At 39.2% G+C, this 27,657-nt stretch overlaps 1 protein-coding gene across 7 annotated transcripts in view; it reads right to left on the bottom strand.

Annotated features, from left to right (window-relative positions):
* Positions 1 to 27,657, bottom strand: part of LOC126281437 (dihydropyrimidinase-like) — a 293,010-nt gene that overhangs the window by 9,259 nt on the left and 256,094 nt on the right. For all 7 annotated transcript variants that reach the window (XM_049980405.1, XM_049980402.1, XM_049980401.1 and 4 more), the window contains 6 exons: positions 20,220 to 20,333; positions 16,634 to 16,848; positions 15,713 to 15,938; positions 7,420 to 7,530; positions 6,816 to 6,968; positions 4,273 to 4,471 (listed from right to left, as the gene is read on the bottom strand). In XM_049980405.1, the coding sequence (XP_049836362.1) occupies positions 4,273 to 4,471; positions 6,816 to 6,968; positions 7,420 to 7,530; positions 15,713 to 15,938; positions 16,634 to 16,848; positions 20,220 to 20,333 (1,018 nt within the window). The remainder of the gene's footprint in view (positions 1 to 4,272; positions 4,472 to 6,815; positions 6,969 to 7,419; positions 7,531 to 15,712; positions 15,939 to 16,633; positions 16,849 to 20,219; positions 20,334 to 27,657) is intronic.

The following is a 27,657-nucleotide window of genomic DNA, read 5'->3' as shown; positions in this document are numbered from 1 at the left end:
AAATATTATCAGTGTTTTGCTCTCTCCCTGTTTGCAAACATATGGCACAGAATGCCGCATAATCTTTACATTATGGGAGGAAGCCAACATCTGGTATACATAGGTTCAGTTGGCACTATTTGTTGTCTGCACTGTTGTTTCCCAAGATAATGTCTTGTTCATTAAAGCCTACTGTTAGAACTTTTCCTATGAAGTGCTTAACTGAATTTATTGTTGCAAATTTCCAAGAGGGCATAACATGCAAATGCCTAGTATAGGCAGAAAGGAGGAGGAGGAGGAGGAGGAGGAGTAGTAGTTCAAACTGAACAATGACAAAATAAACCACATGGACATCTTTCTTTTCATCACCTATTTGAGTACTGACTTCATTATTGAGAGTGTGCTCAGGATTCACCGATTCCCCTTTATCTGAAACCAAGTGAAACTGAAATACATTTTTGGCAATAGAATGCTCTTTATAATTTATTGTGTACTGGTATAAGGCTTCCAGACAGTGTACAGGGTGAGCATCATGTATTTTATGGGTATCATTAATGGGTGCATCAAAGACTGATGCTTTCCAACTTGAACCATAGGACAAAATACATCACTATTGAATTTCCCCCTTTTTTGGCAACCTCGTAATGGGAAAATGAATTTGTAACTTGATATTTTCCACCCAGAGCCTCATGCCATAACATTAAAGTTCACAACCAACTCCAGCAACACTGCCTTCCCCATGAACGTACTATCATGATAGATTAGGCTAACATCATGTTAACCGGACGTAAAATGAGGAAAAGGCAACCATTTGCTAGTAGCAGATTGAAGTGTGAAGCACAGTAACACATAACAGAAAACAACATTCAAACTAGCTTCTGAGCCCTAGTAGTTTTTTCCAGCAACAGTACACACATTCACACACACAACCACACAAACACCCAAACACCCAAATGCACACTCCTATGGCCACAGCAAGGCTAATTATTGATACACTATTATGGAAAGCAGTTGCCTGAGCTGGTGGAGGCTGGGAGGGGACATGGATGAAAGTATGGGGTATCGGGAAAGAGGCACAACTCTGGACAGATAACTTCGCAGCCACACAACAAGACCAATGAAGTACAGGAGTGAGAGGTGAAGGTGAAGAGGGAGGGAGAAAGGGAGATGGATTGGAAAGGGGGGGAGCAGAGGGAGAGAAAGGGGAGAAATGTCTGCGTGAAGGGGGGTGGGAGGAAGAGTGATGGGAGGTGGCAGAGCATGATCTGGATGGAGAAGAATGGTATGGACAGAACAGAGAATGGAAAAGGCAAGATGAGGCAGTGGGAACAGCTTAGCAGATGTTTAGGCTGGGGGGATTGCCAAAAGCAAAGGATGTGTTGGAGAGAGAATTCTCATCTCATAACCCCCTAACATAAACTTCTGCTAACCTCATGCTGCCTACTTCCTTCTCTCTTCAGTCCACCCATTCCTTCTCTGTCCAGATCATGCATTGTCTTCTACCACCACTCTTCCTCTTCCCACTCCTTCCCCTCCCATGTGGGCATCCTCTCCCTTCCCCCTTCACCACCTTTTCAACCTCTCTCCCTCTTCATCTTCATCTCTCTCTTCTGGCCCCGCCCTCAGTTTCCCATCTCTCTCATCCTACATTTCTTTCTGCTGTACCCTCTGTACTGTTTTGGTCTTGTTGTGCAGCCATTAAGTCATCTGTGCAAAGACCTGCCTCTTTCCTGTTATCACTTAATTGTATCCTTTGCTACCCCTCCCCAACTCCATCAGCTCAGTCAAGTGCTTTCAACAATCGGGTATAAAAAATTAGCCTTACTGTGGCCATGGGAGTGTTTTTCTGGCAGTGGATGTGGTTGTGTGTGTTAATGTGTGTACTATTGTTGGAAAAATAGTTAGTGCTTAAATGCTAGTGCAAATGTTGTTTTCTGTTTGGTGTTTCTGAGCTCTGCACATCAATCAGTTATAGGTGAGTGGTTGCCTATACCAAAATGTAAAATTTGTGTTATAACTTATAAGTCAGTCAGCAGACATAAATCATTTTGTTAGCATCACTATGTCTCTGTAAGTGAGTTCAAAGTGTGCTCCGAATTCACAAGGGATCAATGAAAAAATGCAAAAATAAATTGCAATGAACATGTACACCTGATAGAAAAACAGTAATGTGGATAACAGCCCAAAGGAACTAGCAAAATTATCTAAGACAACTGACAGTGAAACTATAAATGAAAATAAACTTAAAATGACAGAATTAATGGATCTCATAACATCAAAAGGGGAACACATTTAGTTTTTTCCAGCCTCATGACAACATAGAGTATTATAACTACCATTAATGTAAATGGAATATCTCCTAAAAAAAAATATTAAATTTTCAGCACTCTGTTTAAGCACCAGACAGAGATGTGGCAATGTTGCAAGGTGTGGTTTTGGCTTGTTTGACAAACATTGCAGGTTATAATGCTGTTGTAAATACAGGAGAAGGACAGAGTACCATAATTTTATACAAAGAAAGAATGCAATGTGTACTGCTGCATATCCTACATTTGCAGCAAGGCATAGCTATAAAATTTCAAAGTGTTCAATTCACTTCACTAACATTTATGCAATTGTAAGCTCCAGTGCCAAAACTGTAAGGCACAAATTTTATACTTGAGCAATATCTGAGCCTTCAACTGATCTCCATAACCCAATTATACTGGGTGGAGACTTCAGTTGTGCTCTGCATGAAGAAGAGCAGATGCTGAACCATAATATTTTAACAAGAAAGTGCAGACGTTAACTGCTGAACTACAACCAATAAATACCTGAAGGCTCCAACACCTCTACACCACCATTTATATATACGTGATTGCTTCATCAATGAGAAGATTAGATAAAATTTATGCTCAACACATATTCCTTGACAAAATGTATACATATGAAATGTGGCAAGTGAATTTTCCAGATCACTCAGTTTATAATATTGTGTACCCCCAGCCCTGCCCTTTTCATCTAGCACTACTCTGGACTTGAATACCTCTACATGACTTTCTGAAGTCGAGCCCTGAAATGAGACCCTCTCTCTCTGAGGTCTTGTCCACATGACCCATCCTCACATCCTGCTACCCTTCTAACCTCTGTAACATCCTAGCCAAACCAACACACCCGATTCTCACATTCTGTTATCCTCCTAACCTCAATAACATCCTAGTTAAATCATACAGCATTCCCAAAATATTAACCTTATTCCAGGGTCCCTACACTGCTGCCACCATGGCCATTGTAAAACATGCTTCACACAGCCATCCAAAACCACCTGCGCCAACCTCACCAAAGGTTTCTCCTACAGTGTCAAATGCCACTTTCTGAAACCACAATGCTGTTTATCGGCTAACTTGTGTCCACTGCACAGCATTTCATATAGGGTTGACAACATTGTTTAAGAGCTGAGAGCATGAATGGCCACAGAAAAAACTATTCATAACTCAGTACCCAGTCACTGAAAAAACTCTTGACTCATGTGGGACCTCAGTGTCTACTGCACCACATACATAATTTGGATGCTTCTAAAAGTTACTAGTTTCCCTGAACTTTACAGTTGGAAACTTGCCCTATAACATATCCTCGGATGCTGGATTTACTGTACAACACATGCCCCTTTTTCCTAATATAGGTTTATCTTTCTTTAATAAGAGTATAAAATGCTAGTTTGCTGCTCACCGCAAATAGCAGCCACTGAATGGGAGACAGGGGCATTGAAAAAAGACTGCTAGATGTTATTAACTATCAAACTAAGTCCTTTAACATAACAACACTAGATGTTATTAGCTATCAAACTAAGTCCTATCAGACCACAAACAAACAAACAAACACACAAACACACACACACACACACACACACACACACACACACACACACACGGCCACTGTTGCTTCCAAGTCCGTCTGCCACTCAACACCTCCTTTATTTGAAAAGTAGTAATTATTTTTTTCACAGTGTTATTCGACACTACAGGTAAATCTCTCTCAGCCTGGGGTCTGAGTGACATGGCTTTGCTTTTTAAGCCTCCCCCCACCCCCCTCCACCCCCCCCCCCCCCCACACACACACCAAAGGGACTAATAGTTCCTACAGCTGGGATAAGGTACTATCGACAGCACAAAACTTCTCACCACTTTATGGTAAAGTACTGGTCAGCAATTCTGTATCTACGTTGAATTTTCCTTTGATATAATTGTTATGAATTTGGAAAGTTATACATTTTTTATCATCAGCAGTATTTAATGATCAATCAGTAGTATTTACCACTTATTGAGAAGGTGGACTCATGCAAATTCCGCTGCTCTTTCATTGATGGCGTAGTGTGAATAGAAGGAGACACCACAGCCTGTGGGACAGATTTGTGTTTTGAAGTAGGTGGTGTCTTATCATCATCTGGTGTCACTGGAACATTTTCTTTATCTTCTATTCTGTCAACTGGTTGCAGATTTTGTGATGCAGTTTCCTGAAATGTAAATCTTGTGAATACAGAATACTATAACACTACAAATAACATTTATAGAGTCCAGTAAACCCTAAAATAATATATACTACAGTAAAATATCTGAGTGTTATCAAACTACATGTAGTGCAATGAGATAATTAACTAACAGTTCATTTCATAAGCCGATTGTTTCAAGGTTAAGAAAGGGACTGCATGCTCATAAGTGTCCACAGATAATTGCATCATCATGTAAACAATGTAAACACTTGTTGCAGTCTGCAGAGATGCATTTTACTTTACCTTAGATTAGAACTGCTTTTACTTGCATTGTCACCCTACTGAATTTTCTACGGTGTAATCTAAGTTTTGGGAGTTACTGAATTAAACGCAACTCCACTGCAGCCATATTTGATGCAAGCTGGGAGGCACATAGGTGTTGATATGTAATACCACAAGTGAGCTGGTTTGTGAACCACAAAGCAACGAGGCCAAGCTGCATGACCATGGTGATATTACAGAAAGGACATGCAACTATGAGGCAGCCTACGGAGCATTTCCACACCACAGACACACATGGGTGTTGATTTGAAAGCATCTGGAAGCAAGAGTATTGGCACAGCAAGTGTGATATTAACCATTACAAACACACTCAGATTTTAGCACAGCTATGTGCAGTCTGGCTGCAGTCTCCGCAACATCAAGTTGCACAAGCCTCTATCACACTATGGGCCAGCCAGCTCCACCAGACTGGCTCACGGTAATATGTCACATCCATGGACTTAAAACAACACAATGGATGAGTTGTCTCCAAGGCCCTGTGGCAGTGCCGAACGTCTGCCTTGGAGGGCAGCAGTTCACAGCCAGGGCAGTACTGCCATCAGCCTCCCACATCAAGGTGAGCTGCTAACACAGTAGCGGGAGCCACCCACAAGAATTCAGCAGAAGTACACATCGCTGGCACTGCTCACTCAGAGCTGCATAGTGCTATCTCTGGCATGCACTGCTGAGTGAGGTAAATGGTGCCAGCAAAGTGAGGTGTGGATGTCAATGGCCCCCAATCGTGACCTTCTGATGTCAATGGCACCACTGGTTGCCCATGCGCCTGCCTAGGGCATATCGAGAGGCACCATGGCACTCTGTTGTTGTAACTCAAGATGAAATAAAATGTTTTATCTTGCAGCAGAGTTTTACTAGCCAGCACTGGCCAACACCACCTCCTCCGCAACTTGCCATGCCATCAGTGTACACCATAGTGGCCCCACTCACCCCAGATCACTATAAGTGCTTAAGGATTCAAATGGAAATGGGAAATCACTTTTAATTATGTTGCAAGAGTAAGCAAACAGCAAAGAGGGGAAGACAGCACTATTATTGATAAAAATGTTCAGAGTAGGCATCCCCGCATTGGTTTGGCAGGAAAAGGAGGGAGCAAGGGAAGGGGGAGCTCAAATGGATGCTTATGTATTAAAATAATCAGACTGAAATACAAGATTTTTAATTGTTGTGCACAAAATTAAGACAAAAAGAACTTCTGTGTACTTATTGAGCACTGAAACATGAACAGGCAAACAGATGCTGAATGACTACCTTCCAGAAATTTTTATGCAAATCTTCCTCAAGGATAAAAACAAATATAAAATAGCAAAGTATATAAGCAATACTGTACAATTTCTCATTCTTTGTCTTTCTTTCTTTCTTTCTTTTTTATTTTTGAGAACTCAGATAAGTTTAGTTCATAATGGACCTCTTATGTCCATATTCAGATTCATTTTTTCAAACATAGAATGAAACACAAATATCAATTTTTATGTGTGTAAATAAAAATAATCAAATTTTAAAAATTTAATGTAACCATATAGACAAAAAAACCTATTCATTAAACAGTGGCAGGAGAATTCAAACATATGAAAGTTAAGAAAACTTGCAAGCTTTTGGAACTAATGGCTCCATCATCTGGCAGAAGGGCTGAAAGGGAAATGAGGGAGATAAAGAAAAAGGACTAATGAGGATTAGCAAATGGCCAGCTCTAACCTCTTATGTTTTAAAATCTCATCCAGTGCAATCCCCAACAATCAGTCTTTCCTTTTCATCCCATATGGGGAAGTCTCCACTAATGCATGATTCTGGGTGACTTTCCCAAACTCTCCCCACTTCACTTCATAAACCTTCCCCGTCTTTTTCTTCATCTCTCTTCCCTCCCTCTCAACTCTTCTGCCAGAAGAAGGAGCCACTGGCTCTGAAAGCTTGCAAATTTTCTTAACCTTTAGAAGTGCGTGTTCTCCCTCCTCCACTTGGTGAGTAGATCTTTTATCTCTGTAGTTTTTATGCATAGTATCACAATTAACAATACTAGAATACTACTCACATCAAGTTGCTTCAAAATGCCGTAAACATAATCAGGATTTACAGAAGTATTAATGAATTTTCCTGTACCCTGTGAAGTGTTAACAGTACTCCCTTCAACACACAATTTCCCATTCACAATAACATATGCAGCAGCACCATGGCACTCCAATCCCTGTAAAGAAGAATAACATTGGTTAAAAACTATTTAATATCAAAATTTCTATAGCACAAGAAGTAATACAGAACTATAAGCATCAAACATGAATGACAATGAGTCAAGTTCATATATATTTAAACGTGAAGAAAAAATATAGACATTTCAAACTAAACTTTAAGTGTCAAGTTTCACAACTACACACAAATTTTGGAGAGCTAAGTAAAATGGCACTATGTTCATTCCTTCCCGTACTGAGCATGTATCATCTGGATAATGACTGTGATACTTTTAGACTTTTTAACATTGTTGTTGTTGTTGTTGTTGTTGTTTTCAGCCCTGAGACTGGTTTGATGCAGCTCTAGAAATTTTTTAATGTAATCGACACTTTTGCTGCTTAGTCATATCTGTTTATTTCTCATTGTTTCATGCAAGACGTGTGAAAGAAAACAATGTTTATTTACCATACCTCAAATATGTTGAAATCAGAAGCCTGATGATGAGTTTTGGAAGATATGACTCTTGTTGCAGCTGGATCCCATACTACAACATCAGCATCAGAACCAACAGCAATGCATCCCTAAGAGACAACAGGAAGTTGTTTTAACTACTTCACTTTTTGTTAATACATGGACAATTTGACATTTATGTAGTCCTACATGTCAGTAACATCACTTGAAATGTGCAGCTGCACAAAAGTATTTTAAATTACAATACAAAAGTGAAAGCACAGCGATGACATACTTTATTGAGTGGGATACGGTAGTGTCTTCTTGTACAGAATATAGCTATCAACAAATGACTTAGTAGCAACTAAGAAAATAAGTTCCTCAATGTAATGACTTACAGCTTTCTAATTGTAATATTAGTGTTTATATTGAAAATAAAAATGTTTAAAAAAAACACATTTCACCACCACCTGTTTGACATCCAGGCCTATATCATGTACACAAGGTTCTAGGCTGTGCTCTACTTGCTGCTATAACAGTTCACAGGTATTTCTAAATCTTTGTTGGTTTTCTTGACCAGTTTGTCAGACCTTGTTTCTATTGTGGCTGTGGGTTGATCTCTGAAATTTTTCCATCCAATTATTCTGATGACCAAATTTTCATCCACATGGTTTTATGTGTATGTGGTTGATACAGAGCTTTGGTAAAATGAATATCATTTGACAGTTTTACATGAGTGTTGTTTACAATGTTATTTAAATTATAGGTGTAGCCTAGAACCATGCCTTATAATTTTTATAGGACAGTTCTTTAACTACCCCCTTTTTTCTTTAAGATAATCTGATGGTGCCTAACCATGATGAAATGCACTATTTTTAAATAAAAATAACTTTGCAACCATGGATGTTTTACTTTCAATATAACTATGGAAACTGGTTCCTGTATCAATCAGCCAACAATGGTGCGGAGCGAATATTAATTTTAACTTGCTGTATTTGTGCGACTGGCAAAAAGAAAGGAAGGAAGATTATAGTTTAATGCTGAGGTTATTAAAAATGAGGCAAAAACTTGAATTGGGAAAGGATAGAGAAGGAAACTGGCCATGTTATTTCCAAAGGAACCATCCCATTACTTGCCATAAGCAATTTAGGGAATGCATGGAAAGCTTAAGTCTGGATGGCAAAACAGGGATTTCAACTACTGTTCTCAAAAAAAGGGGTCCAGTGTCCAACTAGAGTGCCACCACACACTATGTAACCAGCAAAAGACGGATTCCTGTTTCATCAGCCACATTATTGGTTCCATCTGCTACACCATATATTAATCACTGGCCTAATCTACATTCTCAGGTGCAGCAAAAGAGGATCTCTGCTATGACTGCTGTCTAGACTCCAATCTAGCTGAGAAGTCTTACCAACCATCTAAATTAGTGAGGCTCCTACACTCCTCTTTATATGCAAGTCTGTTTACTGTTGCAAAAAACTGCAGTTAATATTACTTTAAATGTCTCTGATTTTTCTTATTGATGAATTTGATATAATTAACTGATTTATGGGATTCAGACCTTAGCTTCATTTTAATCTCCTTATTTTGTTTTTCTAGTGCTTTGGTTTTTACACTCTATACTTGATTACATCATTCCAGAAACTTAGCCTTCACCATCATAGTGGCATTGCTGTATTCAAGTTACTGAATTTGAGTTCAGTATCTATTGGCAGTCACTGAGAACCCATCAGACCTGTGAAACTACTTCAGGTTTATGATGGCCTAGTTCATGTCCCACCTGACAAGGGAACCTCCCCATTGCTCAGCCCCTCAGATTTAGTTATAAGTTGGCACAGTGGATAGGCCTTCAAAAACTGGACACAGATCAATCGAGAAAACAGGAAGAAGTTGTGTGGAACTATGAAAAAAATAAGCAAAATATACGAACTGAGTAGTTCATGCACAAGATAGGCAACATCAAGGATAGTGTGAGCTCAGGAGTGCCGTGGTCCCGTTGTTAGCGTGAGCAGCTGCGGAACGAGAGGTCCTTGGTTCGAGTCTTCCCTCGAGTGAAAAGTTTACTTTCTTTATTTTCGCAAAGTTATGATCTGTCCATTCGTTCACTGACATCTCTGTTCACTGTAATAAGTTTACTGCCTGTGTGTTTTGCGACCACACCGCAAAACTGTGCAATTAGTAGATGAAAGGACGTGCCTCTCCAATGGGACCGAAAACATTTGATCACAAGGTCATAGATCAACCAATTCCTCCACCGGAACAGACATCTGATATATTCTATACGACACTGGTGATGGCATGTGCGTCACATGACAGGAATATGTTGTAGACTGACTTGACTTGTACACTTGGCGAATGGGTAAAAAGATTCTTCTGCCTTGCCTGATTTAGGTTTTCTTGTGGATGTGATAATCACTCCCAAAAAAGTGATGAAAACATATGAGTTTGTCACATAAACTGCAAAAATGAATACAACAGTTTCACAGTTTTCCTTGTGCTCTGTCGAAACATATGTTTTTAACGTTTTCAAATTTTTCCATGTGTAGACAGTCAAATCCTGCATATGTTCAAGCAAATCTGATATGTCCTGGAATTTTGGAGAGCAAAGTTGACTGTATGTGAGTGCCTGAACTTTGATAATTGACACACGATCACGTAAACAATACTGCTCTGTGTACCTGTGCAGCTTTGCAAAATCATAGAATATTTTCACAAAGTATTTCACTTGCCGAAAACCAAACACATCTAACGGTTGCACAAGAGGTGTACAACCTGGAGGAATGGTAATCACGTCTACTCCCACACTAAAATTGTACAATGCCTGATCCTTCTGTCCTGTATAGCTGTCAAGGAGTAAGGCAAAATCATTGTCCGCGTAAGCAGCAATCACACCTTCATTAAAGTTTTCTCTAGTCTTTTTTCCATTTTTCCTGATGCACTGCAATTCACAATGACATTCGGCATTTGCGCAAGTACGCTATTCACCTGTACGCTATTCACCTGTTGCTGAACTTGTGGTCCAAATACACCATTTTTCTTCCTGCAAACATAAATAAAATGTAGGTAAAAGAAATCCTGCTTTGTTCAGAGCTTATTGTATGGAAAAACTATGTGAAGTGGCATGAAGCTGGTCTACAGTACATTCTGTGTCGCCTGCTCCAACTAAAGATTACGTGTGGGTCAATTTCATTTCATAGTCAAAACCGGACTGATCTGTGTTGATAGTATATGTGTCTTCATACTGTTGGAATCTGACATTAGTTTTTGTAACAAACATCTTTGAACACACTGAAAGTCTTCCAGTTTATTTGCGTAGTTCTTGCTTACATATTTCGTAATCTTCCTGCTATCTTCCTGCTCGTAATTTTGTATATTCTTTTGAACGTGACAAGCCAATGAGATGAAGCATTGAAGTCCAGGCCGATTTGTTTGGAGTAATGCAATCCCCAAATCTGTAGGTCTGTATTATGCACTGCACTTAATTCATTTCTAGCTTTAATAAATTGTCGGTATACATGGTTTTCTAGTTCACTGAACTTCTGGCCAGCCAGAGTAGCCGAGTGGTTCTAGGTGCTACAGTCTGGAACTGCGCGACCGCTACGGTCGCAGGTTCAAATCCTGCCTGGAACATGGATGTGTCTGATGTCCTAAGGTTGGTTAGGTTTAAGTAGTTCTAAGTTCTAGGGGACTGATGACCTCAGAAGTTAAGTCCCATAGTGCTCAGAGCCATCTGAACCATTTTTTGAGCTGAACTTCTGTCTTCGGGTTCCACCTCATTCCATGATTTCTTTGCAATACTTAATTGTGCTTTCTTCCTCCACCCCTTTAAATTTCTTAAATTTATTTGTTACTTCACTCCATAATCTATATTTGCATCTTTAATTGGTTTGGACACTAACCTGTATTGGAGCATTTCCTTCACGTAACCCAAAGAAATACCATCAGATTGAAGTCGCAGTATTTCCTCTTCATGTTATTCGCACGGATCATCAACAATCTCATCATCTGGCACATACAGCCTCGCAGCAATCAGCAAGGTATTGTCATCACCACACATACTGTTGATCAACAAATGTAGGAAATAATCATAAAAATGTTTGACAATCGTTCCATCCCTTAAGGAACTTTTCGATTCCTTACAGTTCGGAAAATATTCATTGACCTTGTTATTGAAGTCGTGAGCTATATTTGCTGGATTCTTATTGCACACTGAATACATCTCACGTATTTAATGCACTCTCGTCCAAAGTAGCGAACAGTCAACTGCCAGCCAGGGAGCCTCGTTAGCAGGAATACTCTCTCTTCCATGCGCTGTAGTCGACTGACGTGTGTTTCGATGTTTGTTTAGGTGTAGCGTCCCCATACTATGGCGCAGTTACCTCGCATCGAACGAACGGACGGACAGATAATAATTTTCTGAAAATAAAAGAATTAAACTTTTCACTCAGGAGAAGACTTGAACCAAGGACCTCTCGTTCTACAGCTGCTCACGCTAACCACGGGACCCTGAGCTCACACTATCCTTGATGTTGCCTATCTTGCACATGGACTATTCAGTTTGTATATTTTGCTTAGTTTTTCACAGTTCCACACAACTTGTTGCTGTTTTCTCGATTGATCTGTGTTCAGTATTTTAAGGCCTGTCCACTGTGCCAACTTATAACTAAATCTGAGGGGGGTGTGATGGGGAGGTCCCCTTCACTTCTTCAGGGTTATAATGGCCTAGTACATGTTTCACCTGAGTAGCACAAAGCACTAACACTCTAAAGTTGGAGTTTCATAAGATACTGATTCCGCTGATACAGGTGAAGAATTAGTTCGATCCATGCATCTTAGAGAAAACTGTTCATCCCCGAACTTTTGGTAAGTATTAAGTGTCTTGCTAAGTCCAAATATTCTGTTCTTGGTGATGTACAGCATAATAAAAAATTTAGTTTCTCCAACCATCAGTAATCTTACTTCCATTTCCAAAACCAATGTGAAGTGAGTACACTCCCTATCCTTGTGGAAATCCTTAAATATATGGTCTCTGGAAAGAAAGAAAAAGAGAGAAAGAGGGAGAGTACTCTTATTACTAATTAACAGTTTGTCGTACTATATTAGCGCAAGGATGTTTGTAAATCTTGAACGTGTTTTTAAGATGTGAAAAGTTTCAACTTGTCTGATCAATTCAGTGGTGTTGAAGAAACAAGCACTTTACCATAAACATGTTCCTGATCTCGGATGGAAAACTTTTATTGCTAGAACTGACTGTGACTAAACAAGTGGGCTATCTACATCAAGAATGAGGGAAACATTATGAAAGTTCGATAAGCAACTGGAAATTGAGTATTTGTTGTAGAGAAGGTGTACAAGGCATTTTAAGAGACAAGATGAATATGAGGAAGGTACGTGCAAAAATAATGCAAAAAAATCAGTCTGATGAACAAAAGAAAGGAGAAATCAGTTTGTTCTGACCTTTTTGAACAAATTAAAAAGAATTTTAGTTTTTTGGTTATTACATTTGGTGAGACATGAATATTTGTGTGTTACCCAGAAACCAAGCAGCAATCCATACCCTGGAAATCACTACCCCCAGCCGAAGAAAGCATGCACAAGTCATTACAAGCTCAGGCATTTCATTGATATTCTCCAATATTCAGGATATGATTATGGCATAATGATTATCCAATGGACAAAAAAAATTAACCAGAACTACAATAATGTTTGGAAACATTATGTCGATGTATGAGAATGATGTGCTCTCAGTTATAAAGGAGTTTACCCTCTTGTGACTATGGGCATTCATGTGTGCCCAGTAGTTAGAGAGCACAGATGGCTATGGGCACTCATTTACACCCAGCAGGTAGGAAGGACTGACAGCTGTGGGCATTCATGTACACCTGGGTGCAGGAGCAGGTAAACATGCACAATAGAATAACGACTTGCTGTTGTCCATGTTTCAATACTATCTGCTCTTCTTTGTTATGTCAGAGAGTGCCGTAGCTTTCACCTGCACCTGCTTGCTTTCTGCTAATGAGTTACTCTGATAGTACCATTTGATTCCCTAACCTACACGAGATAAATGATTAACATATAGTGTCTGAAGGGCATGAATAATTCCAATGAATGGACACATCAGATGTTACAAAAGGAGAACAGTGATGCAGATACGTGCAGTTTCTCAGCAACACTCACAGCTGCGCAGAATTGAAAATGGCACAAATGGGAAAGTAAATGTAATTTGATTTCCTAATCTACAAAATACGCATGACACAAACATGTATAATGTGCAAGGAGATAAGGTGACGACCACCATCAGTGTTCTGTTCATTGGCAAATTTTCACTTGGTAACCCTCCATGCACTCCTGTCTTTTGCCATCCTCTTCAGGTCCATATAATTTCTGCTTCCCTTGATATTATCCACCAACTTGTCTCTCCTCCTTCCTCTCACTCTCTTACCAGAAACTAGAGCTTCCAAAGTATCTGTTAGCAAGCATTCCTGTCTCAGAATGTCCCCTTCAGTTCTTCTTCTTTTATCTTATAACCTGGAGCAGCCTTCTCCTCTTGCCAACCCTTTCGAACATTCTCTCATTACTCACTCTTTCCCTCCAGCTTATCCTCTCAATTCTCCTGCACATCTACATCTCAAATGCTTCCATCATTGTTTCATCTTCTCTGTCTGTAACTTCCAATGCTGCTTCCTTCTGACATTTCGTTTCCAATCCTTATCTTACTTTCTGCTGTAAACATAGATTCTGTGCTAGTCGTATCTCCCCCATGTGCCTTCTCCTCTTTTCAGTCCGAACTGTTCCTCTCCAGTCCACCTATAACCATATAGCCTTCTATTCAGAACTCTAAGCTATGTTTTAGCTGCAGGAGAAATTAGGCTGACAGACCAATGGTCTACATACTTTTTGGTAAAAGCATGTAACATACCAGGGAATCCTTAAATGGCATATGACCATTATCTTCTCCAGTACACTTCTCAATTTCTAGACAAACTGTCACTTTCCCATAATAGATAATGAAGTTGTATCTGTAATTTCATATAAGCATGCTATTATTGTATATACTACTGATCTGATGAGAGGGATGTTTTACTGCATACAAACACTGCTCTTATATGATGTTTCACCAACACTTTTAAGGCAAGTTTAATAATAAACTGAGTCACCATAACAACTTCGATATAGGCCTGCTTCACATTACACATGCATTGATTAAAGTGAACTTCTTAATATTTTACTGACTTTTAGATTCAACATGCAATCTCATCAGTTACATCTGCTGAAGAGCTTTTTTTTGGGTGGGGGAGGGGTGGGGGAGAGTGCATACCATCAGATTTTATGGATATTTATTTATATTTAGATTTGTTTTTCTGACTGCTGACAACACTGACATCCTTATAACAGCTGCTGATTTGTTTAATTTTTTTTTTTTTTTTGCAAATCCCACAAAAGAGAATAATACTTTGGGTGATAGTGCTTTTTACCTCTTCTATACCAATTAAGCTTCTTTCTTTATCAGTTTATAAGCCACAGTGATGTATTAACTCTGAACTCCCAATCACATACTATATTTCTTTCAGTGACTACAAAGAATGTATCTTTTGACATGAAAGGAAGACAGATCAGAAGCTTAGCTAATGTGCAACACTTTATTTGCATGCATTTCTTGCTATCCACACATCCTTTATGTTATAAGTTGTCTTTCGATATAGAATTATTTCAATAAATGAACAAGAAAATATCTCTGTGATCAGGCCTGGGGGACCACACAATGCTTACCCTGCAAACAAAAATTTTTCATTTTTAAAGTGAGAAACATTGCTGTGTTGCTACTTTATATTGCTTGTCAGTTTATACTCATATGGGTTCATTTCCTTCCTTTCACGTGACTTGCCAAGCCAAATATTTACTACATGTCTGATATCTGCAATTGAATTCTGTGCATTTCTTCCAAGACAATTTAGATCCAATCTACAAGCAAATATACGTCATTCCAGATTATTATGTGCCACTGCAGGTGACTGCATATTGTATACTTCAATAATCTTTATGATCACGGAATCCTAAACAGATTAATTCCATTGTGCACTCAACTGTAATAAGTAACAGAATGTTAAGCCATAATCTTCCTTCCACCATTTTATAAACAGAAATTTTTAAAAAGAATAATTTAAAAAAATCTCCCTTATTCACATGCTATATGTATACACTCAAAAGTTTTGAGAAGAACTGATTGAGTTTAAGTAGACGACAGTGTTGTGAATGCACACAACTGTTTCATGAATGCTGTTTCAAGGCAAAATAAATTTTGTTACAAACCTTCCTTGGAAATATGTTGAAAATTTTTGCTGCATTGGTGCTGGTAATGGCTACAAAGCATTTTGGATCCATTGCACCACTGTGCACACCTTTCTCCCATACAACTGACATCCTGTCTTCAACACCATTTACACCAGGTGGAACCTTTGTAAAGTCTTCTATGCCCAGAGACTTTTGCTCTGTGCTAAAAGTGCAGTTACCACTGCTAACAACATGTAGACCATTTCTGAAATGTTCAGAGAATTAGAAACAGACTGACACCAGTCTATCTCATTGGCATCACTATGCATAGAATGTCAGCATTTAACATAACACAATTATTACTGACAATAAGTGAAAAAGAAGAGAACAAAATATCAGTTTAAAACATTATGAACTTATACATTACTATTGTAAGACAAAGAGTGTAACGATAAACTGGTCAGTAAAATTTTTATTAGATTAGGTATCATTGTTTCAAGTATGATATATACTTTTACGTAATGTCACTAATTTATAATTGTATACTACAAAATAAGTGAAAGTTCTTCTCAAAAGATAAATATTATAGTTAATGTACACGTAGGATGAACATTAAAAAAGCACACGATCATATAAATTATTGCAAACAAAACTGTTTCTTCTTACAGCTTACACAGAAATTAACAACTGGAGACTAAGGCACTTGATAAAGAGAAAAGTGTAAACAGAGCTTCTGAGATGGCACTGTTGTTAAGAGAGATGAGATAATAAAGGAAGAAACAACCAGGGACAGAGAGAGAGAGAGAGAGAGAGAGAGAGAGAGAGAGAGAGAGAGAGAGAGAGAGAGAGAGAGAGAGAGATTGAAGCTTTTTATACCTTAAAAGTAATTGATAGCTTCTAAGTAGACTTCACAATGTTAGCCATTTTAATTGAATGGAAGCAAATAACTAGGATGCTTACTCAGCAAGGGCACTTATCAATGATGACCCTGTTCCCTCTGTCGAGCGAATTGGAGGGTTGGTAATGCAGGATGGGTTGTTTAGCTTCTTGGCATCCTCAATCCCCAGAGAAGAAGCAAGGACTTCCCCAAAGACAACCATACCATTTTTCCTCATAGCCTTGAGCACAGCAGTTGAGGATTTACTTGTCACTTGCAAATACAGTGGAGAGCTCACCTGAAAGGAAATAAGTAACTTATACAATTGCAAAACATTACCTTTTAAGTATTTATGTTGGAAAATAAAGAGTGCAATATGATTGCTAGGATTCTTCACTACTGTTTACATACTATGGCTTTTAGTTCTTTATTTGACTGCACTGATATGTCTACAAAATAAGTTACTTTTATTCTGTCAGAACAGAGTTATCTACAATGAAAATTGCTACTGTCTGAAGGTAATAGTAATCTTCAAGCCTTGCCACTACATAATCAGATAACTTTTAGTCAGATTGGCTAATAAAGATTGTTTTTTACTTTATTTTGGATTACTGTGCTTCTCAGTTTCTTACTTTCTGTCTCATGGAAACACATTGAAATTCTTGGCACCACAATACATACATGAAATCCGACCTTAGCGAAGAAGGCTGAGTCTATGTGGAAATTATCTTTATAGCTTACACTGTGATTGCAAAAATATTATTTCATTGGAAATTTATTTTCATTACTAACAGTAAGTACCATTAAGAAGAAAATGCACTGGGACATCAGTAATATAATTCCAAGATTCTTAATGAAACATTTGCAAAATGTATAGTTTTCTATTTTACATAGTATTCTTACTGCTTGATTATGCTCACTAAATACTGCATTTACTATATCGCCCAGAAGAAATTTCTACAAAATGGGGAGTGAATGTGTACAGTAGAATTTAGGACCTTTGTTTTCAAATCAGTACAATGAGATATTTCTAAGAATGGAGCATGCTGAATTGAGCTTCTTGATTAATTTCTATATATGCTTACTACGTGATCTTTTTATGTAGGTGGTCTGAAAAGATTTTTACACAGAGCATTTCATTTAGAGCAAGAGCATTAATGTTTATCAGTGATACCAGAAGGTTGTTTTTACTTGTTTCGAACTGCATAATCTTCTTCTATGAGTTTGAGACTTTAGATTGTTTGCACCAGCTGACCACACAATTAGACCTCAGTACAAGAAGAAGTCAAACAAATCTTCTGCACAGAGGTTTTTGACAGTAGATCATCTTGAGGGTCAGATTTATGTGCAATGTTGAAATACTGTCCAAGACTTCTTTGCATGAAAAGTGTGAGTCGAGGTCTATGGTTTAGCATGAAATTGTTGCTGAAAATTAACAAAGTTCATTGTATGTAGAGCACTACCACAAGTGAATGTCATGTGGTCAGAAGGCGCAAAAACCTGGAAGTGAACCCCAGACCTTAGGATTAGAAGTCTTATTAATCCATATTTTTGAGTAGTCATAAGAAACTGATCTTCTGGAGATGGTTCCCACAGAGGCTCTTAAGTACCAAGTGGCAATATAGGTGCTGTAACTGTAAAATAATGAACATGGTGCCACAATGTCTTTGTCCAGCAGACTAAAATCTTATAATAGTAAAGTACATGAAAACAGATGCAAACAGTACTATAGTATAACTAAAAAAACTTTATAGTTGACACTTTATGTGTTGGAGCTTGTTTCCTCCAATAAGAGTACTTGTCATGCTCTAACCATTTGCCACTGCCAAACTGCTACAACAGTTTGTCATTTCACTTTCAGTTTCTTATTCAGCAGTGTTTCTTCATATGTTTGGATCCCGAATCATAGATTCGGCACACTTGTTTTACTACTGTGCCAAAAACAACACATGCACAAAATTATGCTAATGAAATACACATGTTTCTTACACAGCGATAACCAAAGACTACTCCTGCACAAGTTGCAATTCAGCATCACATATACAGGTATCATAATTACAGAGATTTGCTTATGTTAGATAAGCTCCATGTGAGATTGTGTGAAGCCAAATTTTTGAAAGCTACAATTCATCATTGCGACCAGAGCTCCACAATCATAAATAAATGAGTTCAGCCCAGTCTTGTGGCTCAGCACAATGGTTAGCGTATTGATCTGAAGTGTACGAGGTTATAGATTTGAATCTCGTCAGCTGTAGAGAGTTATTTTATTTCTTTTTTTCCCCAACTCTAATCAGATGAGTCTGATTATTATTTTTATTCAGTTAATTGTTTTAAATGTAACTGAGTTGTAATTCTTTGCCACATCATTTTCATCTTCATATTGACTGTATTTGCTGTTATTTTTCTTCCTATTATTCTTTTGTTGTTTGGACTCTGCAACCAAATGCCAAAGAGGACTCCTCATCAGTCGATGGTGCTCGTTTAATTAGTGTGAGGATAGTTTCAGGTAACCAATGATAGCAGGAAATTACAGTTTGCTTTCAGCACTGAAAATGATTTTTTTCTGTCTTGAGTTAGCTCATAGAAGTTAGCTTTAAAAGCCGTGAACAAAGTGATCATGATTTTAGTTTTGCTACAGATTATTGATCACTGATTTTTAGGTACACTGCATGTCGCAAGGTTGTGGTTAGGTTAGGACAAGACTTTAAATTCAGGTCTACAAAACCTGTCATCTGCTGAATTCAGTCACTGGTCACTTAAAATCAGCCACTGACAGGACATCTCGCATTTCCGATGTACCTTGCAGCGGCCGCTTCCAATATTGCTCCGCATTACACATTAACAGCATTTGTGAAGTGACCCGCACTCGATGTGGCAACACTGTAGCAGCAACTGACAAATGTCAACTATCAAGTAATTTTAATTGGACTATAGATAAATGTGTAATCAATGGAATAGGATGAATGATGCTACTATCCTTAATGAGTGGGTGGTTTATATAGTTTCTTCCTTTGAAGTAAGTAAGAGTAATACTGTAGTACTCTACAAACACTCAAAACAATATCTTTTTGCAAAATGATCAACAAGTTAAAGCCCCTGAACAAATGAAAGTGGAAAGAAAATATTTCTACTTACCACACAGCTAGAGACAGCAAAACTATCACATAAATTTTAGCTTTTGCAACCAAGTGTTGCTCCATGAATCATCTAGTTAGAAATCATTGGAGAAAACCAGACTATGAAAGAAACAAGGATTTCATGGTCAATTGCATGGGCATATGTTGTTTCAAATGGAATCTTCATCCACTTCTCTTCGGTATCACAGATAATCCTCTGTGTTACTCCCAACACTTTCTCCTCAATTAGCAGCCAGTATCAACACTACTTCTGAACTATACAGCATTAATGCAACATTTTGTGTTTGTTCATTTCTGCCTTTATCCAGCAAGTAAAATCATTTCATCCATATTTAATGTAGGGAGGAAAATAAAATTGCTAGTGCACATCAAGAAAGTAATGAAATTGCAAACTTTTACCCGAAGCAATGACCAAACTTAACTGTTGCAAGTAGGAAACCAGATCGTATTTTGCACGTTAACTGATAGTTTCTGTTCACTGAAGGGTTCTTTGAAATAGGTGGAAATTGTAACTAATAATAAAAAAGTCTACCTGACTAGCAATAACACATGCTCTGTAGACAGCTTCTGCTTCAATAGCCTCTGGTCGTGACAAGTAGTGACCTTCAGGACCAGTCATGCCAGATGAGAGGAGACGTTTTGCTTTCTGTAATAGAAGGAAAAAATTTTTCATTCGAGAAATAATGTTGGTAAAATGTATGAAAAATCTCTAATCTCTCTCTCTCTCTCTCTCTCTCTCTCTCTCACACACACACACACACACACACAGTAAAACTTAAAACATGTATAATTTGGAAATCTGCCTAAACTGTAAAAGTGTTTCAGTCCTAATGCATTCAGCAAACTTTTATATGCTACCATTTTTTGTATAAACCAGAACACGTCTGATGCAGGAAAGGAATGCAAATTTTAAGATTTAATTAATAAGTCAATGTATATGGTATATAAAAAAGAATCATCCGATTTGGCAGGTCTATATTTCTGAAATTAATAAACATATACAATTAATTTTGGTTTTTGATGAACAAGAAACTCAAAAAGGATTTTTTCCATACGATTTCATAGATGTTCAATTTCCCCCCCCCCCTCCCCGAGAGGCACTGCATATATCAATGTGGTATTCAAATTGTTCCCACACTGCAATGAGCAGGTCTTGAGTTACAGCTTCCACAGCTACTGTTGTGCGATGTCTCAGTTCATTCACTGTTGTTGGTAACAGAGGCACATAAACAGAGTCCTTTATAAACCTCCACAAGAAATAATCACACACAGTCAGGTCCGCTGACCTTGGAGGCCAGTAATGTAAGGCTGAATCATTTGGTCCAGTGTGACCAATCCATCGTTCAGTAATCCTTCAATTTAAAAATTCCCGCACTTCTAGATGCCGGTGTGGCAGTGCCCCATCCTGTTGGTAAATAAAGTCATTTAACTCAGTCTCCTACTGTGGGAAAAGAGAGCTCCAAGCGTATCGAGATATGGGCTTCCTCCAACAGTGTTCTCGGCAAAGAACAATGGACCATACACCTTTTCCCATGAAACTACACAAAACACATGAATTATGCTTATACATTATGGATATTTTAGAACCATGACTGTAAATTGAATGTAAATAAGTTATACTAAACTGAAACCAGTCACTTATTTGAATAATTAGGTTTTATTCCATGAACCAGTTTTTGAACCTTTTCAGGTTCATCTTCAGATGGTTTCAGGAAGTTACATCATTATTGCTAGCATAACTCTGGGTGCTGGCTCTATGACAAAAAGATGGAACACACTTTAATGTATTGCCATGACTTTAGCTTATCTGTCAATATGGATGTAAATTTATTTTTTGCTTACTGCGACAGTATAATTGGGGAAAAAAAGCCGCCTATATTATTAAAAAAGTGACTGGTTGCAGTTTGTATAACTTATTTACATACAAAACACATTAAATTTAGAAGAGTCTCTCTCATGACGTACAACTTCGTGATTGTTCCATGTCCCACATTCTCACATTAAGAAGGTTCACCTTTCCATTTAAATCAAATTTTGGCTTGTCACTAAACACTAAGCGTGGAAGAAAACTGTCATCCTCCATTTTGCCAAGAACGAAATTACAGAACTCCACATTTTGTTGTTTCTACCCTTCATGAAGAGCTCACTGTAGCTGAATTTTGTACAATATCATGTGTAAACGTTGATGCAAGACACCGTACATGGACATCATCAGGAACATATTGAGCTGTCAAGCTGCAATGGTGAATGGATTTCTGCGAACTCCTTGTAAATCTATGGTGTATGCATTCGATGTCCGTGTCAGACACTTGGTGATGGCCCGGATATTTGTCTTTACGCAAACAATCCATTTCTCAGAATTTTTCACGCCAGTGTCTAATGCTCTGTGCTCTAGGAGGATCCACACCATACCTAGTATGAAAGCGATGCTGCACAATTATTACTGACCCACACTGCGCAAAATGTAGAAGACCAAACGCTTTCTATTGTCCCGACACAAATTTTACTAGAACTGAAGCGGGCGCACACTCGTACTACCTCGTGGTACCCATGTAGAACTCTAGAGTTTGCTCTTTCCAACAGAAAGTTGTTCACACATATCTCAAATAACATAATAGATATGATTTTTTTAAAAATCTGATGATTCTTTTTGATACACTCTATATAATGAGGAAAAGAGCTTGCACAGTACTACTGTATTACAGTATACATTAATCATTCGCAACTCTACATGTACTCTACTTTTAACACAAAGACTGTACAGCCCTGACAGTGTTGTTATGTGGTGGAAAACCAAGAAAAAGAAGTTCAGAACAGTGCGGTATTGCAAGTATAGACATTAAACTGCACCGCTGTGTGCAACAAACACGTTACACACAGTGTTGATACATCAAATGAAATAGTACTTTCATGAGCACTCTGTTTGTTGGTGTTTCTTGTTTTCTGTTATTACTGATGTGCACAGGTGCACACTGGAACACTGTTGCACACCTATGGACTTTCTGCTGCAATCTGCACAGTGGAGGGTGTTGTTGCATTAAACAATGATTTTATCTGACAAGGTCAAGCATTTAAAAGAAATGCACAACCTGAATTATTTTCTGGTAGTTGTAATTGACTAATAGCAATTTAAGTGATAACATGTTGTTGAACAAAAAGTATGTCTTGCTAACACTTAATGAAAAGATGTAGTTGAGGTGAGTGAGAGAGCAAACACACTGTGTGTTAAACAATGTTGCGTTTCAAATGTGGTAAAACACAAATGTATGATTCTTTGAAAGCCAAGGATAAGATATAGCCAAATGAAAAGAAATATGAAAAAAGCAGACAATGAAGAAATTAACGAGATAGTGTGGAAATGGTTCATAAGTGGATGGACAAAAAACTTACCTTTTCTGGACCTATGTTGCAGAGTGAGTACCTGAAGTTGCTGAACAGCTTTGAAATACTGAGTTTGAAGCACTCACAGGATGGGAGGACAGTTTCAAAGCTAGACACAACATCATGTGGACTGATTAATTGAGAGGGGTTATGGGACCAAATGGCGAGGTCATCAGTTCCGCAATTCCGAAGTGAGTCACAGAAGAAAGAGGGTCTGCTAAAAGTGGGCAGATCCAGTCAGGGGAGCAAATTATAAAATAATGATCATTAAAAATACACAGAAAAGGCATAAACGGTGAGACCAAATCTAAAAACTGAAAAAAAGGGGGGCAGTCATGGGGTCACAGACCGAGAAGACTGTAAAACAAGTCCCAACCACAGCCAACCTGCCCCTGCTCCAAGACTAAAGTAGAACATTATATCTGGAAATAAAAACCACTTTCATGGAGGAAACTAAGGACCGGTTCAACCATCTGTGGATCGTCTGCTAATATTAGATTTAAGGAATCGGGAGACTACATGTAACAGGAAGAGTCGAGACAGGACATTCCACCAATACATGAGATATCATCAGTCTGGCTCCACAACCACATAGCGAGTGTGGGTCATTACATAGGAGGAAACAGTGGGTGAGCTGGGTATGACCAATGTGTAAATGGCATGAAGAGTGGACTCCTTCTGAGAGGAGTAGAAGGAAGAGCACCAAACTGCAGTAGACTCCTTGATTGTGTGGAGTTTATTACTATGAGCAGTAGTGCTCCAGATGGCATTACACTTTTGGACAAAGAGACATTTGACCTAGATCTGTATATCCGCAGCTGGAATCAGGAGAGGAATAAGGGGTAAGTATCTGCTTCTCTAGCCAAACAGTCAGCCAGTTCATTCCCCGGGCTGCCGAAATGACTTGTGACCCAGAGAAAGACGATTGAACAGGTAGCACACTCAAGGGCAGAGAGAGGGTAATGGATAGCAGAGACCAAGAGTGACGCAAGTAGCATCAGTTGATAGCCTGTAGGCTACTCATGGAGTCTGAACAAATTAAAATGCTGTGGAGGGAGGCCTGAGAAATAAAAAGGAGGGCTCTGTGAATGGTTAGAAACTCTGCTGTGAACACATTACATGATCCCAGCAATAAATGGTGTTATAAACCAGTAGGAAATGTAAAAGCGTATTCGACCTTATTGATTGTCTTAGAACCATCATTGTGAAAGATGGTGGCACCCTGGAACTCTGCAATGATGGCACATAAAAGACACTGGTAAACCATAGGAGCGACAGAGACCTTAGGACCCTGGAATAGATGGGTCCTAATCTGCGGTCTAGGCACCATCCAAGGAGGGGGGAGGGGGGGGGGGGGGGGCAGGAAAGACACAGGGTGTAGTCCAGTGAGTGGAGCTGGAGGTCCTGACAGAGGGAAGTGAGACACATGCTAACCAGCAATCCCACCTGTGGGCGGGTGTTAGGAGAGAGACATTCCTCATTGGCAAAGAGCACAGTGCATACAGGATGCTCAAGGAAGTAAGGAATTGGTGAATGGTGTTTGCTTAAGGAGTTGGCTCCGTTGGATGTGTAGATGGGGAATCCCCGCTTCTGTGAAGAGACTATCAACAGGACTAGTGTGAAAGGCACCAATAGACAGATGCACCCCACGATGATGGACAGGCTCAAGGAGTTTCAAAGTGGAAGGAGCTGGTGAGTCATAAACCTGACAACCATAATGTAGTCTGGACAAGACCAGAGCATGGTAAAGATGAAGAGTGGAATGGTCTGCACCCCAAGATGAATGGGCCACGAGACAGAGAGCATCAAGCTTCCACATACAAGTAGTCTTTAGGTGGCGAATGTTGGGCAACCATATCAGCTTGTTATCAAAAATAAGGCCCAAGAAACGGGATTGTGCTACAACATTGAGGAGCTGGTTGCCTAAACAAAGTTCTGGATCAGTGTGTACTGTGGGTAGGAGACAAAAATGCACAACCGCATTTTAGAAGGAGAAAACTGGAAGCCAATGGCGGTGGCCCATGCAGAGGCAACTCGGAGCTGGCACTCAGCAGATGCTACCGAGTGAGAGCTGCACCAGATGCAAAAACCGTAGACTTACAATGCCAGGGTAACCAGAGACCCAACAGAGGTCAAAAGCACATTGATGGCAATGAAGAAGAGTGTGACACTTAGCACAGAACCCTGTGGGATACCATTCTCCCAAATCTGAGGGGCGCTTGTGACAAAGCAAGCAGGGGCATTTTTTCTTCCCCTCTTGCTTTGTCATCTGCCTCCTTAAAATTTATTTTTTTATTTTTGAATTACTTTCCATTAACATGTTGTTACTGTTGTGGTCTTCAGTCCAGAGTCTGGTTTGATGCAGCTCTCCATGCTACTCTATCCTGTGCAAGCTGCTTCATCTCCCAGTACCTACTGCAACCTACATCCTTCTGAATCTGTTTAGTGTATTCATCTCTGGGTCTCCCTCTACGATTTTTACCCTCCACGCTGCCCTCTAATTCCAAATTGGTGATCCCTTGATGCTTCAGAATATGACCTACCAACTGATCCCTTCTGTTGTTGTGCCACAAATTCCTCTTCTCTCCAATTCTGTTCAATAACTCCTCATTAGTTATGTGATCTATCCATCTAATCTCCAGCATTCTTCTGTAGCACCACTTTTCAAAACCTTCTATTCTCTTCTTGTCTAAACTATTTAACGTCCACGTTTCACTTCCATACATGGCTACACTCCATACAAATACTTTCAGAAACGACTTCCTGACATAGCGGTTCTCTTTTCTCCAAAGGTCTCTCTAATTTTCCTGTAGGCAGTATCTATCTTACCCCTAGTGATATGCGCCTCTACATCCTTACATTTGTCCTCTAGCCATCCCTGCTTAGCCGATTTGCACTTCCTGTTGATCTCATTTTTGAGACATTTGTATTCCTTTTTGCCTGCTTCATTTACTGCATTTTTATATTTTCTGCATTCCTCAATTAAATTCAATCTCTCTTCTGTTACCCATGGATTTCTATTAGCCTTCTTCTTTTTACCTACTTGATCCTCTGCTACCTTCACTATTTCATCTCCGAAAGCTACCCATTCTTCTGCCCATGCCAGCGCACTGGCGCACTGGCGTGGAGGGCGAAGAGAGCAGCCTGTGTGGGGAGGGGATTTAAATCAGGCACCTGCCCTCAGGAGCTCAGTTCGTCAGCGCACCTGACGATGGCGACATGTCTGATCGCCGAAATATTGTGCCCGTTGAACACTATGAACCGGCAGTATACCCATGGACTGATCGAGCAACGAATACGCTGGGAGAAACTGAAGAATCACATCATATGTGGAGGATAATTAACATCTGAAGTAATCAGCTCTTTAGTGCAGCAGCAGAGGCACTATGCAGAAAAAAAAACATCTTAAATATGGCATCTTAATATTCTTGCCGTTGGTAGGGAGGCTTGCGTGCCTCAGTGATACAGATAGCCATACCGTAGCTGCAACCACAATGGAAGGGTATCTGTTGAGAGGCAAGACAAACATGTGGTTCCTGAAGAGGGGCAACATCATCTTCAGTAGTTGCGGGGGCAACAGTCTGGATGATTGACTGACCTGGCCTTGTAACACTAACCAAAACGGCCTTGCTGTGCTGGTACTGCAAACGGCCGAAAACAAGGGGAAACTAAAGCCATAATTTTTCATGAGGGCATGCAACTTTACTGTATGGTTAAATGATGATGGCGTCCACTTGGGTAAAATATTCCGGAGGTAAAATTGTCCCCCATTCAGATCTCCGGGCGGGGACTACTCAGGAGGACTTATTATCAGGAGAAAGAAAACTGGCGTTCTACGGATCAGAGAGTGGAATGTCAGATCCCTTAATCGGGTAGTTAGGTTAGAAAGTTTAAAAAGGGAAATGGATAGGTTAAAGTTAGATACAGTGGGAATTAGTGAAGTTCAATGGCAGGAGGAACAAGACTTCTGGTCAGGTGAATACAGGGTTATAAATACAATATCAAATAGGCACATTGCAGGAGTAGGTTTAATAATGAATAGGTAAATAGGAATGGGGATAAGCTACTAGAAACAGCATAGTGGACGCATTATTGTGGCCAAGACAGATATGAAGCCCACGCCTACCACAGTAGTACAAGTTTATATGCCAACTAGCTCCGCAGATGACGAAGAGATTGATGAAATGTATGATGAGATAAAAGAAATTATTCAGATAGTGAAGGGACACAAAGAGGGATGGCTAGAGGACAAATGTAAGGATGTAGAGGCATATATAACTAGGGTAAGATAGATACTGCCTACAGGAAAATTAAAGACACCTTTGGAGAAAAGAGAACTACTTGCATGAATATCTAGCGCTCAGATGGAAACCCAGTTCTAAGCAATGAAGGGAAAGCAGAAAGGTGGAAGGAGTATATAGAGGGTCTACAGAAGGCCAATGTTCTTGAGGACAATATTATGGAAATGGAAGAGAATGTAGATGAAGATAAAGTAAGAGATATGCTACTGTGTAAAGACTTTGACAAAGCCCTGGAAGACCTAAGTCAAAACAAGGTCCCGGGAGTAGACAACATTCCATTAGAACTAC

The sequence above is a fragment of the Schistocerca gregaria genome, chromosome 7 (assembly GCF_023897955.1).
Source record: "Schistocerca gregaria isolate iqSchGreg1 chromosome 7, iqSchGreg1.2, whole genome shotgun sequence".
NCBI classification, from domain to species: Eukaryota; Metazoa; Arthropoda; class Insecta; order Orthoptera; family Acrididae; genus Schistocerca; species Schistocerca gregaria.
Note: the sequence above shows the minus strand (reverse complement) of the source record. Positions and strands in the feature narration are given on the sequence as shown.